General features: G+C 39.2%; 1 protein-coding gene across 1 annotated transcript; it reads right to left on the bottom strand.

Moving 5' to 3' along the window:
• Window positions 1-2,255: 2,255 nt before the first annotated feature.
• Window positions 2,256-19,239, bottom strand: LOC311060713 (interferon-induced very large GTPase 1-like). Its single transcript, XM_084079012.1, has 8 exons — window positions 19,135-19,239; window positions 14,727-14,894; window positions 12,827-12,994; window positions 10,968-11,132; window positions 9,836-9,994; window positions 7,268-7,386; window positions 7,020-7,048; window positions 2,256-5,910 (listed from the first exon to the last, which is right to left on the bottom strand). Exons 1-8 carry the CDS (start codon window positions 19,149-19,151, stop codon window positions 2,386-2,388), a joined length of 4,350 nt encoding a protein of 1,449 aa, XP_083935138.1. The 5' UTR covers window positions 19,152-19,239; the 3' UTR covers window positions 2,256-2,385.
• Between the last annotated feature and the right edge of the window lie 1,983 nt (window positions 19,240-21,222).

Here is a 21,222-nt window from a genome sequence, read left to right as displayed (position 1 = left end):
GTGCAGATTGTGCGACAAAGAATTTGCATATCACCTCAATGCTAAACACGTTGCAGCTACCGTGGAAAGCCAGACCTAACATCAACGTAGCCACGGAAAATGATAACGTTAGTCCGACTCCTAGTAGGAGTACAAGGACCCACACCCGACCCATACTCAACCACTTTATGTTGAACTCATGTTTATTATTTTGGCCAAGGATATTGAGGGAGAGTTGGACTGAAGGGGTCTATCTTATTATTATTTTTTAAATCAATATGGACTATAACTAAATTGTTGGTAGTTTTGTGGCCTTTGAAGCAACAGAGAGTTTTGTTTTTGTTAGTTTGGTTTGTTCATACAGGATATTGGACAATAAGGTCAATCAAGACTTCATTCATCTTCTTTATTTTCATTTCTCCTAATGGTCAGGGTTTTCACTGTTCCGGAATGTACTTATTGTATTGTGTACTTGAAAGTATTGTGTTTTACTTGTGCTTGAGTTTGCAGAAGGTCCTTGAATTGATATAGACTACCTAATTTCTGAATATATTCCTAAGAATTCTGCACTTTATGGTAACACTTGATTGATCTGTTGGTCTGTTTAGTACCACCTTGAAAAAAAAAAATATTTTGTTGCTTAAACTTATGTTTTCACTCATTGATTCACTCATATACCGAAATGTGTTTTAAATGAAAATAAATTGCTTCTCAGGTCAAATATTGATATGCGATTAAACATGCAATTAATTTTTATTAATTAATGACAAAGCCTTTAATCAATTAGATTATTTTTTTAATCGAGTCCCTGCCCTAAAAAAACAAAAGCCATTTTGTTTTTTCCAACTCCTTCACAAGTCTTATTCATTTATTTGACAAGGTCATTGTGCTCAATAATGACAAATGTATTTTCATATATTTTCTTCACTTAATTTATTCTTGAATCATGTCTGCAACAAATGAATCATAATTTCGATGGTTTTCAACTCCACCTCACTTAAATGGACTGTTACATTTGTTAATCTCTGTTGCTTTGAAAAATAAAATAAAAATTATCCGGCATTCCAGGCATGAACTTTCAAATGATTAAATCCATGAATAACTGAAATACAACTGTCAGCCATGTTGATTTTGTGCATATTTTGCTGTTAATCAAATAAAAGCAAAAGTAATTTTGATATTTGGAACCGTGTCGTGGTTGTTATTGTGCAGTTCACATACTACATCTTCTCTAAGCTTTCAATAGCTTCCTTTTTTGTATGGCGTTTCCATTCTTTGGGAATTTCTCCTTGTCCCTCAAATCTTTTGCCATAACGCTTCTCCAGTTGTTCTTTAAATTGACAGACAAACCATTTCCAGTATGTCAGTGTTGATTCATCAGAGGTAATGCTCCAGTTAGCATAGGTTTTACCACCTTTTCGGTAATCTTTGTGTGGAATTATCTTTGAGTTATCTTCAGAGACAAAAGTTTGACGACTTGCAACATTTGTTGTGCAGAAATCGATACAAAGTTCCATTGTACCAACAAAGTGAGATGCTGTAATTCCTGGCGGGCGATGCAAAGGGACACTGTGATCATTTGGAAGGTGACCCTCAAGAGTGTTGGTACAAATGGCTCCACAGAAAGGACACTGTACCCAGCAACAATTGCACAATTGCTCAATAAGAATGTTATGTGGCCTCTCTCGGACATCTTTCTTGTTGAATGAGTGGCTACCCAGATCCGCCTTCATGGAATTAAGGCCTGTCTTAATCTCCTCTTTAAGAAAGTCAAAGTCATCTATGTCATTAAAATGATCATTGCAGTTGGTGACAAAACTTAGGTCCTTTTTTAACAAACTAGAAAACTCCTCCAGCCACATGTTGGTGTTTCCCCTCCTTGTTTTTACTTTTTCTGTCGTCTCATGCAACGCTTGATTCAGAAGCCTGATTATATCGTTCACATGTCTTGCCATGATACTGTGTATCGCGGCCTGCTTGGTTTGGTTTTTGATGTATTCATCAACATTTTTTTCTATGAATTGCTCTACTATTACCCGTGGATTCATGATGTACTTCATGTACATCAAAAAGTCCTCTTGCTCTGCTAGTGATTTTAAAAGATGTTTCTCCAAGTTCACCCTATTCCCACTGAAGGGAGGGTGATTACGTTTCATCTCTCCAGCCAAGTCAATAGCAGTGTTGTTGTTTACAAACTGAACTGCAGACTTATTCATTTCACTGCAAAGCAGTTCAGCAAGAACAGCAGCAGAGGAGTTACCCTCACAAGAGCTTTTGAATACATTATAGTATTTCTCCTTTTTCTCATCCAAATAAATGAGTGCATCATTGTTCTTCTTAAATTCTTCATGAGAGTTCAAAAGCAAATCCTCGGTAAGTTGAAATACATGAAGTAAAAGATCAACGTTAAAACTCAGTTTTGAGGGTATATTTCTTTTTTCCTAATTTGAAATCTTTCGCTTTGTCTTTCACCATATTTGCTACTTCATGCAAATAAATGATATCGTAGCCTGAAGTCTTAACAGGTTTAGCCTTAAGTAAGGCAATGGACTGATGCTCAACATCACCAATGAAGCTTTTAATCTGTTGACCATATTTGTTTGCTGTTAACCATCGGTTCATGAATTCAGGTCCCGTTTTTTCCAGATTACCAGCGATTCTTTTTTTGTTTACATAATCAGAATAATCCTCTATACTTGATATATTTTTGCATTGATCTTTGCGTCTTTCTATATTGTCAATTTCATGGAAATTGTCTTGAAGGACAGTATCCACATCATCTTGAATGTTGATTGTTATGGAAGGAATACTCGCAGTGAGGTCAGTGACCCAATTTTTCCAAACATTGTTGAACTCCCCTTTCCACTGTCGACTGTCATCCTTTGCCTTGCATTTTAAATTGCTGGCAAGCTCTTTGCTCTTCTGTAGAAGCTGGTTCTCATAGTCTGCCTTCTTATCATCCAGCATTTTTCTCGCATTCCGCTGTTGAATAATTTTCTCTAGCTTCTGTTTAGCTCCTTTCACTTGGTCATCGTGGAAATTCTTAATGTTCTTTTCAAATCGTCCTTTCCATTGAACCAGTATGTCTTTAACACTATCATTGTCAAAGTGCTTTGTCATTTTTTGCTCCACTTCTTTACGAGTGTCATTCATTTCTTTGACAAGATCTTTGTCTTTAATGACAGTGAGTATTCCATTTTCAATTTTGGTGTGAAGTTGGTTTTGAATCGTCAACATTTTTTTCCTCAAAGCCCAGGTCCATTTCCAATACTCGTCTTCAAGTTTTCTGTACAGTGAAATTTCCTGTGTGTTTTTGAAACTGAAAACAAAGTTTTCATTCAGCAGGGCCTTCCAAAGGTCTTCAACGCTGCTGTTGAATTCTGAAAGTGTCATTCCTTTAGACTGTTTTGCTTTTAAAATGATCAGGTCCTTAAGCTCTTGGATGTTCTCACTATAACCTGGGTTTGGAGGAGCCATGGGTGGACTGCCTTCCCACAGTTGGGAAATGTATTTCACATCTGTTTCTACATCAAATGCAATGACATCACCGAAGAACTCTGCATCAAACTCTTCCTCTATTGCAGCTAGCTTGGTCATCTCATCAAGTTTTTCTTGTAGGACTCTCTTTCCCTCTTTGTGTTTATCATCAGCTTCAACAGTCTGGTGAACGAACAGACAACTTGGAGACAGTTTAACCTTCTTCATTCTCATGAAGGCCTGAACAGCAATATGAAGAACATCTTGCATCTCAGATGCATTCTCCCCAAAGATGTTGATCAAAGTCATGTTTGCCAGGCCAATGACAAATGTTGCCAATTCATTGTCATGGTGACGGGTGTCCTGCCCTGCCAGCTCAGGAGCACGCAGCCCTTCAGTGTCCACAACCAGGACATAGTCAAACCTGAAGTCTTTCTGGATCTCCTCTGACACTTTAACTAGTTGCATGAAGGCCCCTCTAGTACACCTGCCAGCACTTACTGCAAACTGCAACCCAAACATTGCATTCAGCATTGTAGATTTTCCACTGCCCTGGACGCCTAAAACTGACAAAACAAAAACTCTCTTGTCTCCAACTGTATTGATGACCTCATCTAGAACACCAGTGATCCATGTTAAAGGCACATGAGCTGTATCTCCATCCATCAGCTCCATTGGCTGTCCTGCTATCATAAGATCTGCTGCCAGCTTAGGGTATTGAGAGTGAGACCATGTTTCAATATCAGTGCAAGGTGCATGGGCTTCATAGATTTGTCCTATTTCTCTCAAAATGTGCTCAACTCCAATAGCTGACTTAAGTTTGTTTGAAATTTCCTCCAACTCCCTTTTCTTTGTCTCTAGCTCATCTGAATTGTCATGTTTCTCTTTTTTCTTTTTCAAAGCCAAGATTTTAAACCACTTTGCATCATATTTCTGGTTGATTTCAGAAAGTTTATCTCTGAAGAAGTTATTGAGAAAGAATGCATTCCATTTTAGGAAGTAGAGTTTTTCATTACATTTCAGAGACTGCAAGTTTTCCATGAACATCGTCATCAGCTCACTGGGTGGTTTGTCATGTTGTTTACGTCTTATTTCCTTCAGCTTCTCTTGTTTTTCACATTTGTCCTTCTCAAAGTGCCTGCTGAGGCGGTACAGCTCTTTGTGTATTTGGCACCACTCATGCCACAGTTGACCTTGACATGGTAGAAATGTGTCTTTGATCTGTGAAAACTCCTTTCCTTCAAGCAATTTCAGAATCTCCTCAGCAGCAGATCTCGCTTTTTGGCATGCAGGATCAACTTCATCAGTTTTGATTCCACAGACATTTGCTATGCTTTCAAGTTGGAAGGATGTATATGGCCTCAACAAAATATTTCTAATTATGCCTTTCAATTCTTTAGCCACATCTGACTGACTTCTGTCCTTCACACCCATTATATACTTTCCTGGTTGTATCTCTCTTGTAACAGAGTCCTTGTCAAAACAGAGACAAATGAGAGGTTTTGGATCATTCAGAAGGTCTGAAACCATGGTCATACGTTCATCGTGTTTTCCCACAGTGTGTACAAGGACAACATTGACTGAAGCCTTATCGATCAATATTTGACGCTGTTCTTCAAGTGATAGAGCGTCTCCATGAAGATTACAGAAGGCAATACAGTCAGAGAAAGCATCATTTCGTTTTCCAGCAGGGAAGTACCAGGCAATCTCTGCCATACCATCAATCAGGCAGTGAGATTTAGTGGCACCTGGACAATCCCTATGAAAGAATGTGCTGTGACGGTCATTGATTAACCTATTCATCAGCTGAGATTTAGATGATGACACTGAACCAAGGCGGAAAAATGACACCATAGGTGTCTTAGCTTGGCAAATGGGCATGTTGTTCTTAATTGAGATGGCACCTGAATTATCATCAGTTTCATTCCAGGACTTTCTCATTGGCCTAAATGTCCACAAAGGACATTCAATATCCCTTGTGACTGGGTCAGGCACAAGTAAAGGTAAGGCATACTGACACTGTGATAGTTTGGCAATAATATTCTGCCTGAGAAAGCTATCTGAGCAGTGAAACACAGCCATCTGAACATCCATTGGATGGACATGGCACTGCTTAATACTCTGACCAGTGTTTTCATTGACCCCACATAAGAGATCAATCAGACTTTCTGTGTCAATCTTGTCATAATCTGGAGTGCCTTTTGTACTGTCTACTGTTACTGTCATGTCCCTGGCTCTATAGTCTAACATAATCAACTTCTGAAGGAATGTATAAGCTATGTCACCCTCATGGTGCTTCTTTAAGGGGGGGGCTATTTTCAGAAAGTCAGAAGCATTCAACTTATTGTTGTATTTGAGGTTAAGTCTGTAAAGCAGTTCATCAAATTCTCTTTGACGTTGCTCCTCTTGACTGCTCTTTTCAGAATTCTTCATAGATGATTGTCTTTTTTCAACCTTTAAAATGAACAACAACACAAAAGGTCAATAAATACAATCAGATATGGAGCCAAAAATCCTGTTGGTCAAAATAGAGTCAAATACAGCCAGAGTCCGGTCATTATCGACCGTTCACAGAGGATCCACCAACACAATTCTTCAACTAGGGGTGCGTTCGGATATATGAGCGCACTGGCCAATATACAAACTAATACGTGAGTGCACTCCCGGTGCACAGTTCCACATGGAGTGTGCTGTATAACCTCAATGTGCCATCGTGCATGGCATCACAAGCAAAGAAATCAGTCAGCTCCATATATGGGCACAAAAGGGGGCATACCTATATATAGGCATATACTGAGGACATCAGGGATCTCCATATATGGGCATAAAAGGGACAAGGACTGACATATACAGAGATCTACAGATATGGGCATATCGGTCAGATTGGTGGTGCAACATGAGGGCCGCATAGCGACCCGAACCTCTATTTTCATAAAATCAAAGTGCCGGTTATGCTTAGAGTGATAAACCACTCTATTCAAAACATAAGCTCCCCAAATCCCTCTATGAGGCAAACATATGTGTTCTGCTGAAAAAGGTTAAGGATGATACAGATCCTGCCAATTATAGACCCATTTCCCTTTAAAATGTTGTTCAAAATCCATATTGAAGTACTACTGACTAGATTAGCTGGGGGTGCGGCCAAACATGGTAAAATGCTCATTCTACTCAGGACTTGAGCTTTGCTTGGAGCCCCATAATTGCTAAATTTGCCCTTGCACACGGTTAGAGTGGGTGAGATGAATCAATCTGACCACAAATTCAACATCAGTTTTGGTATAAAGTGACCATATTCTGTTTGCAGAAAAACATTTTAGACTTAGATTTGTGAGAGAAGACACACATGCATATTTAGGAAAAGTCAGGGGAGGGGAGCATTCTGAGCTTCCTGCCCAACGTCAATTTAGTAATTTACTACAATTGACCAGTCATAATGTACCAAATAAGGAACTATAGCTAAACTAACAAAATGTTGTAGAAATAAGCTATAAATGAAATCAGATATGAAGCAAAAACATTCCAAAGTGTACAGTATACAGTATGAAGCCAAATACATGTCTTACCTTGTTGCCACTATCTCCATTGATGGAACCTATTTGCAACATTAAAGATACAGGTAAATAAGTAAATAAGTCGTGTTCTTCCTGAAAAACAGTTTAGTAAACAAATCAACACAACTTAAATAATAATCACCAATCACAACAATTAAATCTAACCCTGCCACACAATATTTAACAGATTAATGTCACGCCACCATTGTCCTGCACTGGGATCAGTAAAACAATAATTCAAAGGAGTAAAGCAGTCTTACTTTGTTCATTAATTGGTGAACTCGTTTGCGATGTTTCATCACTGTCCATTGCATCATCCTCTTCAGTTGACAGCTCCTCAGCTCCTGTTTCTGTCTCCTTCTTGTCTATACTCCGTATTCTTAGAAAGAGACAAACAAACAAACAAACAACACACACACACACACACACACACACACACACACACACACACACACACACACACACACACACACACACACACACACACACACACACACACACACACACACACACACACACACACACACACACACACACAAACAAACAAACAAAGGACAGGGTTTAATTTCATATGATGTCATGATGTTTATGAAATATCATCTAATATACTATAGTACCAAGTGAGTACAGCAGTAAAGCTTTATAGAGCACTGTTGTTATCTCGGTTGACCAACATATGGTCCCTTAGAGTCTCCATCTACCTAGGGTGGTGGTGGTGAGTGAAAGGTTTCTGTTGAGTCGCATGCGCGGAGAACCAGATGACACCAGGCAGTATAACACAACAAGCTCTGAAGTTTAATACACACATAGAGAATACATACAATAGTTGTACAGTGGACACATGACATGACCAGAAGATATGGAACAAGGACAAGAACAGAATGGAAAGGAATAGAACATGCATCATGTATCATTGTGCACAGACGTCAGTCTCTCTGATAAAGTAGTTGATGATCATCGTATCACAGATATCAATATGTTATATATATATATATATATATATATATATATATATATATATATATATATATATATATATATATATGTATTATATCGTCTGTGTCCAGGACGAACCAGCTAACTCCATTTTCATCTTTTTTTTTTTTTTCATAAATCAACGCTATTGAACACCCTTCACATCTGTGTAAAAAATCTAGTTTATTCCGGTTTATTACTGTAGGCCTATATAATAAGTGTCATGAAGCATCAGGGCATTAATTCACACGTTGTTGTGATGCATTGTGAGCTTGGAGATCCATTGTTAGCTTTAGGGAATTTGAACCCTTTTGAAACCTCTCCCTCAGCAGCGAGTGGAGCTATTGTTGTTTGGACACCTAACTCAATTTCAGCTTGATTTCTGCTCGTCTGAAACTAATAACTCCACTTGCGCTGGGTAAAGTGTTGATTTACCCGCGATTTGGGTAAAGTGTTGATAATATAATGACACATGCAAGTATCTTACAATATATACAGTCACTATACCAACTTTGATGAGGCAGTATTGCTTTGTTTTAAAAATACAGTATAAGGTTTTCTTCATTTTCTGAAAAACGTATATTTTGTTTTTTCGTTTCCTGAACAATGAGCGTTTTGGAGTTAGCAGGTTCGCGCTGGACAGCAGAGATATATATATTACTGTGGTGTTTTATCTGTAAAATATTTGGAAGGCAAATGGCAGGTCTGATTTGTCTGTTTCTTAATTGGAAAAAGCAGGCCAATTATCTCTGTATGTGAGATGACAGTAGGTTTTAGAGGGTTTGATATTGGGTACAGAGGATCACTTAACTGCTGCAAATACATAATTCAGGTAGGGGTGGGTGGTATGGCAAAAATATAATATAAAAAAAATCGGGGCAGGATAATTATAATCCTGCCTTTCATTCACAATGAAAATTGTGTTACTGAACAGCACAACCAAACACATTTCCCTTAGAATGTATAAACAATAATAATAATTCCATGGGGTCCCCACCTAAATGACCAAATTAGACCAACTTTGCTATATTTGTACACTCTCAAGAGTTTAAGTAACACTGAGAATTTTACTCTGTAGATTGGAGTCCCATGCCTGTGTTGGGAAGGCTTGTGTGCCTCCGTGATTCTGAGGGCTATACCGGTGGGTGTCATGGCAAGTTCAACCAAGTCTGGCAGGTCTCAGGGGAGAAGCCCAATGAAAAGCAACACCTGGTCCCCCTGGTTGGGGGTGGGGCGTGGGGATAACAACTCTATCCACTAAAAACACCTAGTTACAGTGGGTGGCAAACTTCAGCTGGAGGATGCAGGATACCAAGTAGTGAACGTCAGACACAACTGAAAGCTACTAGGTCGACAACCACAATCTCTACCAGGACACCATTAACATTGGTAGAATAGATGATACGGATCTGGAACTACTAGGAATCAGTGAGGCAAGGTGGACGGTTCTACAAGCTACAAGCTCACAATGATTGGCAATGTGGTGCGTTGTGAGCTTGTAGATGTGCTATTTGAGAATAATAGCACATCAACAAGCGCTCTCTCTCTCTCCCTTTCTCTCTCTCCCCCCCCCCCCCTCTCTCTCTCTCTCCCTTTCTCTCTCCGCCCCTCTCTCTCTGAAAGTTAGCATGCTATAATGAAAGCCATTGTTTTAGAGTAAAAAAAACCTGCATAATGATGATGCACTGGTAAGCGGGTGGTCCTACTATGAGAAACAGGCCGAGATTTTCTTTCTTTTTTTACCATTTTATATGAGCCTTTGGACCAATAATATGAAGATGAAAATGGGTGAAGTCATCCCTTAAGATTAACCAAACATATTGTCTTGTATTTGTATAGGAGGATTCACATACTTGTCTGAAGGTTCTTCACTGAAGTGAGGAGGTGTTCCTATAGACCAGTCACTCTTCATAGACACATAGCTGGGTGTTGGAGACTCTGGTCTGTGGATGTGCTGTTGCTGTTTGTCAGTTCCCTCCTCCTCTCTCTCCATCTTTTGGTCTTTATTAAACCTGATAGGGTTACAGTCAATAAAATAGAAGAGAAAATTGGAAATATACTACATGGCCAATATCTTGTGCAAGTTGCCAGCAGATCAAGGAACTAATTTCTCAAATCTTTCTTCCAACAACTATGTCATTTTTTTGTTTGTTTATTTATTTGTTTGTTTGTTTTTGTTTTTTCAATAATCACATTGCAATCATTCCTCCTCGCCAGACTATGGACTGAACTAGCCAATTTACATATGTGTTGGGCAGTAGGCAGTTACAACAATTATGTCCCTCAGACAAATGGATGTTATGGAACTAGCCAACACTGTTGAGTCACCTCATAGACAACCTGAACAGTACTCTGTCTGTCTGTCTGTCTGTCTGTAGTCTGTCTGTGCCTGTCTGTCTGTCTGTCTGTCTGTCCTCTATCTATCTGTCTGTCTGTCTGTCTGTCCTCTGTCTGTCTGTCTGTCTGTCTGTCTGTCTGTCTGTCTGTCTGTCCTCTGTCTGTCTGTCTGTCTGTCTGTCTGTCTGTCTGTCTGACCGACCATTTTCAACCTATCTTCGTATAATTGGTCCTCACTAATGTTCATTATAATATGGTACCATTTTTGTCTACCCCGTCTGTGGAGGGCTGAGGAGGGCTGTGGACAGTTCAGAAACCTTCCTACCAGTGACATCATCGATGGGGAATCCAAGCTAATAAAAACTGCAGGCGTTATATTCCTAAAAGCTAGCATGCTATAATGAGAGCCATTGTTTTAGAGCAAATTTAAAAAATCCTGTTTGAAAAAAAAATAAGAAAAAACCTGCATAATGATGATGCACTGGTAGGCGGGTGGTCCTACTATGAGAAACAGGCCGAGATTTTCTTTTTTTTTTACCATTTTATATGAGCCTTTGGACCAATAATATGAAGATGAAAATGTGTGAAGTCGTCCCTTAAGATTAACCAAACATATTGTCTTGTATTTGTATAGGAGGATTCACATACTTGTCTGAAGGTCCAGGTTCTTCACTGAAGTGAGGAGGTATTCCTATAGACCAGTCACTCTTCATAGACACATAGCTGGGTGTTGGAGAATCTGGTCTGTGGATGTGCTGTTGCTGTTTGTCAGTTCCCTCCTCCTCTCTCTCAATCTTTTGGTCTTTATTAAACCTGATAGGGTTACAGTCAATAAAATAGAAAATTGGAAATATACTACATGGCCAATATCTTGTGCAAGTTGCCAGCAGATCAAGGAACTCATTTCTCAAATCTTTCTTCCAACAACTATGTCATTGTTTTTTGTTTGTTTGTTTGTTTTTGTTTTTATAATAATCACATCTCTCTCTGGACAATGGACTGAATTAGCCACCGATTGAGATATATTTTTTGTTTTGCTCAAAAATAAAAGCCTGGACCAGCCAGTCGATGTTCCGGGCATAGGAAGTGGCAGTCACCCTCAACCAACCAGAGTGCAGTGGGCGTCGCTCCAAATGTTATGCGGAGCGTGGTTCACCGGACAGATCGGAGAACCAATGGGATCCCACGGATTCTCCCTCCGGAGATGTTAAACCCGCCCCTCTAGACAAGATATGAGACACGCTAGGGTAGTCTACCTCATACACAACCTGAACACTACTGTCTGTCTGTCTGTCTGTCTGTCTGTCTGTCTGTCTGTCTGTCTGTCTGTCTGTCTGTCTGTCCTCTATCTCTCTGTCTGTCTGTCTGTCCTCTATCTCTCTCTATGTCGGTCTGTCTGTCTGTCTGTCTGTCTGTCTGTCTGTCTGTCCTCTATCTGTCCTCTGTCTGTCTGTCTGTCTGTCTGTCTGTCTGTCTGTCTGTCTATCTGTCCTCTATCTGTCCTCTGTCTGTCTGTCTGTCTGTCTGTCTGTCTGTCTGTCTGTCTGTCTGTCTGTCTGTCTGTCTGTCCTCTATCTCTCTGTCTGTCTGTACACGTGCTGGACTGTCTCTGCTACTAAAGAAAGAGGATTTGACCCTTCTCATAAACTGGAGGCCTGTTGCACTTCTCCTTTTACCCTCTGCATGATGAACCCTAACAGGATGACCAAGATTGGGAATGAAGCCCCATTAGCCAGATCAGTTTACTATATCTGATGATGATAATAAAGTGTTTCATTATGTCTTATAGTTACGTTTTAAACTATTATGATTATATAGTCTGTTTAAACATGATTCAGCTGAGTATCAAAGTCTAATAACATGAGGATCATATAAGGCCAAAGCAATAAAATGACAGAGGTAGTGTCTATTCATTTTTGTACATTCATTATTATTATTATAATCAACACTAAACTACAAAGAAACAGAACAGAAACACTCTGTGCCCTTGTTAGGTATTTGAGTTGTATGATTTATTTGAAGTTTTTACTGATGGCCAGGCTTCCAGCTACATGACCTGTTTAGACACGTTCAGTATCAAAGTCTTATAACATCAGCAAGACATCAGGCCAATGCAACCTGATGACAGGTGGTTTTAGTTTCAGTAGACCGTGGGCCCATTTAAGAAAATCTAGATAGAAGATTAAACCGGGAGTTATCTAACAAGATTAATTTAGCCAGCCAAAATAATATATTTTGAAACATTTTGACCATTGTTTTTATAATTAAAGTATACATAAATACTATTAATAATAATAATGTGATATTGTATTTTGACGCTTATGGCCTAATGATGATGTCACTGGTAGGTGGGTGGTCCTAAACGGGCAGAGTTTTTTTTTTAACCAATGTATATGAGCCTTTGGACCAATAATATGAAGAGGAAAATGGGTGAAGTCGTCCTTTAAGATTAACAGAACATATTGTCACGTATTTGCACATGTATTTGTATAGGAGGATTCACATACTTTGTGTCTGAAGGTCCAGGTTCATCACTGAATTCAGGAGGTCTTCCTTTAGACCGGTCACTCTTCATAGACACACAGCTGGGTGTTGGAGACTCTGGTCTGTGGATGTGCTGTTGCTGTTTGTCAGTTCCCTCCTCCTCTCTCTCCATCTTTTGGTCTTTATTAAACCTGATAGGGTTACAGTCAATAAAATAGAAGAGAAAATTGGAAATATACTACATGGCCAATATCTTGTGCAAGTTGCCAGCAGATCAAGGAACTCATTTCTCAAATCTTTCTTCCAACAACTATGTCATTGTTTTTTGTTTGTTTGTTTGTTTTTGTTTTTATAATAATCACATCTCTCTCTGGACAATGGACTGAATTAGCCACCGATTGAGATATATTTTTTGTTTTGCTCAAAAATAAAAGCCTGGACCAGCCAGTCGATGTTCCGGGCATAGGAAGTGGCAGTCACCCTCAACCAACCAGAGTGCAGTGGGCGTCGCTCCAAATGTTATGCGGAGCGTGGTTCACCGGACAGATCGGTGAACCAATGGGATCCCACGGATTCTCCCTCCGGAGATGTTAAACCCGCCCCTCTAGACAAGATATGAGACACGCTAGGGTAGTCTACCTCATACACAACCTGAACACTACTGTCTGTCTGTCTGTCTGTCTGTCTGTCCTCTATCTGTCTGTCTGTCTGTCTGTCCTCTATCTCTCTGTCTGTCTGTCTGTCTGTCCTCTATCTCTCTGTCTGTCTGTCTGTCCTCTATCTCTCTGTCTGTCTGTCTGTCTGTCTGTCTGTCTGTCTGTCTGTCTGTCCTCTATCTCTCTGGCTGTCTGTCTGTCCTCTATCTATCTCTCTCTATGTCTGTCTGTCTGTCTGTCTGTCTGTCTGTCTGTCTGTCTGTCTGTCTGTCTGTCTGTCTGTCCGTCCTCTATCTGTCTGTCTGTCTGTCTGTCTGTCCTCTATCTCTCTGTCTGTCTGTACACGTGCTGGACTGTCTCTGCTATTAAAGAAAGAGGATTTGACCCTTCTCATAAACTGGAGGCCTGTTGCACTTCTCCTTTTACCCTCTGCATGATGAACCCTAACAGGATGACCAAGATTGGGAATGAAGCCCCATTAGCCAGATGTCATACTGTAGCTCAGTTTACTCTATCTGATGATGATAATAAAGTGTTTCATTATGTCTTATAGTTACGTTTTAAACTATTATGATTATATAGTCTGTTTAAACATGATTCAGCTGAGTATCAAAGTCTAATAACATGAGGATCATATAAGGCCAAAGCAATAAAATGACAGAGGTAGTGTCTATTCATTTTTGTACATTCATTATTATTATAATCAACACTAAACTACAAAGAAACAGAACAGAAACACTCTGTGCCCTTGTTAGGTATTTGAGTTGTATGATTTATTTGAAGTTTTTACTGATGGCCAGGCTTCCAGCTACATGACCTGTTTAGACACGTTCAGTATCAAAGTCTTATAACATCAGCAAGACATCAGGCCAATGCAACCTGATGACAGGTGGTTTTAGTTTCAGTAGACCGTGGGCCCATTTAAGAAAATCTAGATAGAAGATCAAACCGGGAGTTATCTAACAAGATTAATTTAGCCAGCCAAAATAATATATTTTGAAACATTTTGACCATTGTTTTTATAATTAAAGTATACATAAATACTATTAATAATAATAATGTGATATTGTATTTTGACGCTTATGGCCTAATGATGATGTCACTGGTAGGTGGGTGGTCCTAAACGGGCAGAGTTTTTTTTTAACCAATTTATATGAGCCTTTGGACCAATAATATGAAGAGGAAAATGGGTGAAGTCGTCCTTTAAGATTAACCGAACATATTGTCACGTATTTGCACATGTATTTGTATAGGAGGATTCACATACTTTGTGTCTGAAGGTCCAGGTTCATCACTGAATTCAGGAGGTCTTCCTTTAGACCGGTCACTCTTCATAGACACACAGCTGGGTGTTGGAGAATCTGGTCTGTGGATGTGCTGTTGCTGTTTGTCAGTTCCCTCCTCCTCTGTCTCCATCTTTTGGTCTTTATTAAACCTGATAGGGTTACAGTCAATAAAATAGAAGAGAAAATTGGAAATATACTACATGGCCAATATCTTGTGCAAGTTGCCAGCAGATCAAGGAACTCATTTCTCAAATCTTTCTTCCAACAACTATGTCATTGTTTTTTGTTTGTTTGTTTGTTTTTGTTTTTATAATAATCACATCTCTCTCTGGACAATGGACTGAATTAGCCACCGATTGAGATATATTTTTTGTTTTGCTCAAAAATAAAAGCCTGGACCAGCCAGTCGATGTTCCGGGCATAGGAAGTGGCAGTCATCCTCAACCAACCAGAGTGCAGTGGGCGTCGCTCCAAATGTTATGCGGAGCGTGGTTCACCGGACAGATCGGTGAACCAATGGGATCCCACGGATTCTCCCTCCGGAGATGTTAAACCCGCCCCTCTAGACAAGATATGAGACACCTGAACACTACTGTCTGTCTGTCTGTCCTCTATCTCTCTGTCTGTCTGTCTGTCTGTCCTCTATCTCTCTGGCTGTCTGTCTGTCCTCTATCTCTCTCTATGTCTGTCGGTCGGTCTGTCTGTCTGTCTGTCTGTCTGTCTGTCTGTCTGTCTGTCTGTCTGTCTGTCTGTCTGTCTGTCTGTCTGTCCTCTATCTGTCCTCTGTCTGTCTGTCTGTCTGTCTGTCTGTCCTCTATCTCTCTGTCTGTCTGTACACGTGCTGGACTGTCTCTGCTATTAAAGAAAGAGGATTTGACCCTTCTCATAAACTGGAGGCCTGTTGCACTTCTCCTTTTACCCTCTGCATGATGAACCCTAACAGGATGACCAAGATTGGGAATGAAGCCCCATTAATCAGATGTCATACTGTAGCTCAGTTTACTCTATCTGATGATGATAATAAAGTGTTTCATTATGTCTTATAGTTACGTTTTAAACTATTATGATTATATAGTCTGTTTAAACATGATTCAGCTGAGTATCAAAGTCTAATAACATGAGGATCATATAAGGCCAAAGCAATAAAATGACAGAGGTAGTGTCTATTCATTTTTGTACATTCATTATTATTATAATCAACACTAAACTACAAAGAAACAGAACAGAAACACTCTGTGCCCTTGTTAGGTATTTGAGTTGTATGATTTATTTGAAGTTTTTACTGATGGCCAGGCTTCAGTGGCGTCAGTTCAGCAAAAGCTAGGGTATGGCAGCATGCACGCTACCCCCGCGCGCGCGCACATTTTTTGTGCGGTTCTGGGCGGGTTGGGTTCGTTTTTTTCCAGTTTTTGGTTACTTTATTTCGGTTTTAGGGTTAGGATTCGGGTTAGGTTAGGGTTATGTTATTTAATTCTTATTTTTGCCTGATTTTCCCGATTTATTATCAAAAAAGTACTTTTTTTTTTCTCCCCTGGAGCCAGGGTATGGCAGCTGCTATAGCCTGCCATACCCAATTGACGCCCCTGCCAGGCTTCCAGCTACATGACCTGTTTAGACACGTTCAGTATCAAAGTCTTATAACATCAGCAAGACATCAGGCCAATGCAACCTGATGACAGGTGGTTTTAGTTTCAGTAGACCGTGGGCCCATTTAAGAAAATCTAGATAGAAGATTAAACCGGGAGTTATCTAACAAGATTAATTTAGCCAGCCAAAATAATATATTTTTAAACATTTTGACCATGTTTTTATAATTACAGTATATATAAATACTATTAATAATAATAATGTGATATTGTATTTTGACGCTTATGGCCTTTTTGTGGAATTTGCAAAATGGAACTGCATGCCACAATCACCAGAGATAGGATAAGGCACAGGAATATCTATCAATGATATGTCATAGATAAACCAGTGAGATTTTTTTTTTTTTTTTGCTGTTCAGTTGTGGAGGAGCTTTGGTCAGATTATTGCCTGAACTATGTGGATTCTTTATTGATATAACCTGATACAAAATTGTATTAGCCTACTTTTGTTTGTTTGGAGTCTGATGAATATATAATATATATATTTAATGAAAAAAAAAAGAAAAATGTATGCGCTGTGAGCTTGTAGAGCTATTTTAGAAAAAATATTAGAAAAACAGATTACTGTATTTAGAAAAAATGTTTTATGATTGTATAGTTGAAGAAAGAAAACGAGTATCTATAAGTGTTGATCTAACATCAGATTAATCTGCAAAAAAACATTCAGAGGTGGAGGACATTTTTTCCTGGACCTGCATTTTTAGGTTAAATGTGAAGCTGACTTGAACCCCAAATAACGCCCCTGATCTTTTTCCTTTTATTTTTTGTATCATTCAATTCAATAGAATTTAGGAAACATAACAATAGTTTAATCAAACCAAACAGGTCTATATATATATGTATATATATCCTCCAAAAAACTTTGGTCGGTTATTCCTCCCCTTCAATAATACCGATTGGTATTGTATTTTATATTAGTATATCATTGACTAGTCACCTTTACAACGAGGTATAACGTGTAAGGATCGTTCAATCGGCACAGGTAAACATGTGGGTGGCACCCGCCAAAGCATGGGTCCTACCAGGGACGTGCTGGGCCCCTAATTCAGCCTGGGAATCTCAGATAGAGAGCCTCGTAAGGTGCGCGACCGGAGGCCGCGCCCCGGATTTATTTTGGCCATTTCAGATGAGAGACAAGCCAGTGGGCCAATTACATGAGTTATATTTACTTTGTGGGCCACCCAAACCCAAAAAGTGGAGAAAAAAAAAGAAGCTAAATACTATTATATATATTATAAAATATAAATATATTATTGTTTTTAAACGGCCGGCCTGGTCGGCCTGGAATGGAGAGGCCTTTGTGGAATTGTCCCAAATTTCCCAGTGGCCAGCAAGTTTCAGTTAAAGGAGGAGTTCACCCAAAAAATTACTTATTTTCTATCAATTGCACACCCCATGAAGCCTTGAATTCATGGATTTATTTTTGTTTTTGTGGCATTCCTAAGCCAATAATTTGATGACCGGGTGTGTATCCGGTAGGAGACACAAATAATCTACTTTGTGTCTCCTACCGGATACATTAGACGGTAGGAGACGGGAATCAAATTATATATAAATCCATGGATTCAACGCTTCATGGGGTGTGCAATTGATAGAAAATAAGTAATTTTTTGGGTGAACTACTCCTTTAAGAGCAGTGGATAGTAAATGTAGACACATTCAATCTATCCATTATGAAACAGGCCCCATATCAATATGTTTGTAAACAAACATGTAGAGTGGGGTTTCCGTATATTGGTGGTATTAATGTATATTTACACAATATAAAATAAATTGTCCAGAACATTAACTATGTCTAGTTTGTCAAGTAGTGGATATTTATAACAAAATAATATATTTCTAATAAATAACAATTTCGTAAGTGTTCTTACAGAAATAAGGTTAATGAATAATACTGCTCCAATGCGACACAGCAGGCATTATCTAACCACAAATATATTTTTGTTTTTGGTGATGCCATGATGATTCAGTCTATTAAATGTTGTACATTAACTATTATTATAATCTATACACTCAACTATATAGAAACACCAAGACATAAATACTCTGCCTTGCATGTTTATTGAACATTTAACATGTTTTAGCTGCTTCATAGTACATTTTTTTGTGATTTTAGGGAAAGAGAAGTCCAGCGCGCTTCAGTTATCAGAGAGCCGAGAGTGGATTTTGCTGGGTTCAGAACTGAGGGCTTCCTCAACTTGCGTTTAGTCCTCGCTCGAGACCAGTATTCCAAAAACGTTTTTTTTAAAACTAGTAGGTGTAATCAAGATTGATCAACTGTATGACATATGCATAAAATGTATAGATATTTTATACAACCAGCTGTCAGAGATGAGAACTGATCTGTTTCTCCCCCCGTGTCTGTTCGGGCAAACAATAAATTAATAGGCGTGCCTTCAAGAAAATACAACTTACTCCACGGCGATATAGCGAACACAATGTAATTACAGTCTATTAGGAAATAATATGTTTAATATACGGTTTTAGCGAGACAATCAGCTTGGACGAGGGGCAGCTGTATTTGTGTACAGTGGTGATTGGACAGCTGATGAAAAGCGGTCTGCATCATTAAGCACATTTCTGAACATTTCATTTAACTATGTTTTACTTTTCAAAGACCAGCGGCTTCTAAGAGCGGCTTTTGGTAATTTCTTATTGGATTTAATAAAAAGGCAGTGACTAAAATCTGCCTATTTCTATTTGTTGTATCTGTAAATGTCATATAAATTGTTAGTTACATTACCTCTCCTTTTTGTCCATAATCTGCCACCTAGCTGACGGCTTTGTTAAGTTATGCTTTGTGCTGCAGCTTAACGTTGCATTCGGAGAAAAATACGGAGATAGAATCCATTTAGCCAAGCATGGCATATTTTATTAGAAGGGCTGCACTCATCAGTCTCACGGTGACAGCCTCCACTGACGATTAACTGGTTCCACACACAGGTGGTAATCATATGAACGTGATTAGGCTATAGGAGGCAAGCATGCATCCTATACCTTGTACCTTGACGCCTCACTGTGGCACAAGCATAGCATTGCACATCATATATAATGTTACATACAAGTGAGGACATATATCCCATCAAATCTTAACAACCCCACTTGTTCTCAGGTTGTTGTAATCTTAAACAAAAACAAAACAAAAAAAAACCCTCTTACACATTTCAAACTCCAAAAATAATTGCACCAAACTTCTTCAGTTTCAATTTTGTTTCAGGTTTCGTCATTAAATCAGCAACCATATCATCTGTAGGACAATTACATCAGAATGATTCTCCCCTCACTCACAGTGGATCTGATTAAGTGGTACTTTATGTCCATATGCTTACTCCTCTGTCTGTTTACAGGGTTTTTGGCGAGAGCAATCGTTCCCTGATTATCCTCATGTACTACAGTTTGTGTGTACTTGTAGTTATCGATACCTTCTAGTAACTGTTCTAGATATAGACACTCCTGAATGGTTGAAGCCAGTGCCATGTGGGTTGTTTTCTAGTTTTCCAAGACACTAGAGAACTGTTATTACTAAGACTCACACAGTATCCTGTGGTACTGCGCCTGTCGCTGACATCAGACGCCCAGTCAGCATCACTGTAGGCCTGTATACCTAGCTTCTCACTGTTTCTTTTTAAACTCTTTCTCAGAGGTACCTTTGAGATATCTTAAAACATGTTTCACAGTAACCCACTGCTCTTCTGTAGGCTCAGCAAAATACTGTGATAACCTGCTTACCACAAAGCTTAAATCTGGTCTGGTACAAGTGGTTAGGTATATAAGGCTTCCTACAGCCTCCCTGTACATCCTGACATCATTCATTTTGATTGCATCCTCAGAATATTCTAGTTTCTGATCACAGGGCGTGTCTCTGGTTCTACAGTTTTCCATATTAAAACGCTGTAGTATCTTATTAGTGTACTTCTCCTGTGACATGGTTACACATCCATCGGATTGGTTGAAATCGATACCCAGAAAATGTTTGAGTCTGCCTAGATCTTTCATTTTAAACTATCCTGCGAGCATCTCTTTCACCTCTCTCAAAATCTTCTCATTGCTGGCTGCAATGATCAAGTCATCGACCCATATGATTATGATCACCTTTTTGTCTTTTGACTCTTTGGCATAAACACAGTGGTCGGCTGGATTTTGTGTGAACTCATTTTCAGTTAAACAATCGTGCAAGACTCTATTCCAATTGCGCCCTGATTGTTTGAGACCATAAAGTGATTTTTCTAGCTTATACACTACTAGACCATCATCTTTCTCTTCATAACCCTCTGGTGGATTTATGTATAATATCATAGTCTATGGGAGCGTGCAAATACGCTGTTTTCACGTCCCTCTGGTGTAGGAGCAGGTCCTCCTGCGCTGCTTTCTGTAACATCACCCTTACACTCGTCAGGTTTGCTGTGGGTGAAAACGTCTCCCCATAGTCTATTCCCATGTAACCCTTGGCCACAAACCGTGCTTTGTACTTGTCTCTTCCATCTACATCACTCTTGATAGAGTAAACCCATTTACCCCCCACTGTTTTCTTGCCTATTGGCAGGGTTGTTGAGGTAAATGTCTTGTTCTCATTTAATGAGTGAACCTCCTCATCCATGGCTTTTACCCACTCTTTTGAGTTAGCCGACCTCATAGCCTCCCCAAAAGTCTGTGGAACACCATATACTGCTCTGTAGCAGTAGTCTACTGTGGTATGAACCCCATCACTATCACTGTCTTCATCTAAGAAGTCATTTAAGTGACTAGGTTTCTTCCTTTCTCTAGTTGGATACCTCCTACTCTCAGGTTCATCATCTGTCACTCTGTTGTGTTTGGTTATGATTATTAGGCC

This window comes from Gymnoscopelus microlampas (assembly GCF_963454915.1).
Source record: "Gymnoscopelus microlampas genome assembly, chromosome: 14".
NCBI classification, from domain to species: Eukaryota; Metazoa; Chordata; class Actinopteri; order Myctophiformes; family Myctophidae; genus Gymnoscopelus; species Gymnoscopelus microlampas.
Note: the sequence above shows the minus strand (reverse complement) of the source record. Positions and strands in the feature narration are given on the sequence as shown.

What these genes read in the sequence shown, in the direction of transcription:
- LOC311060713 (XM_084079012.1), bottom strand. An exon ending in CCTGGACCTTCAGACACAAA is followed by an intron (nt 12,995 to 14,726) that starts GTATGTGAATCC and finishes TAACCCTATCAG; the next exon opens with GTTTAATAAAGACCAAAAGA. An exon ending in AGTGAAGAACCTTCAGACAA is followed by an intron (nt 7,387 to 9,835) that starts GTATGTGAATCC and finishes TCTCTTTCTAAG; the next exon opens with AATACGGAGTATAGACAAGA.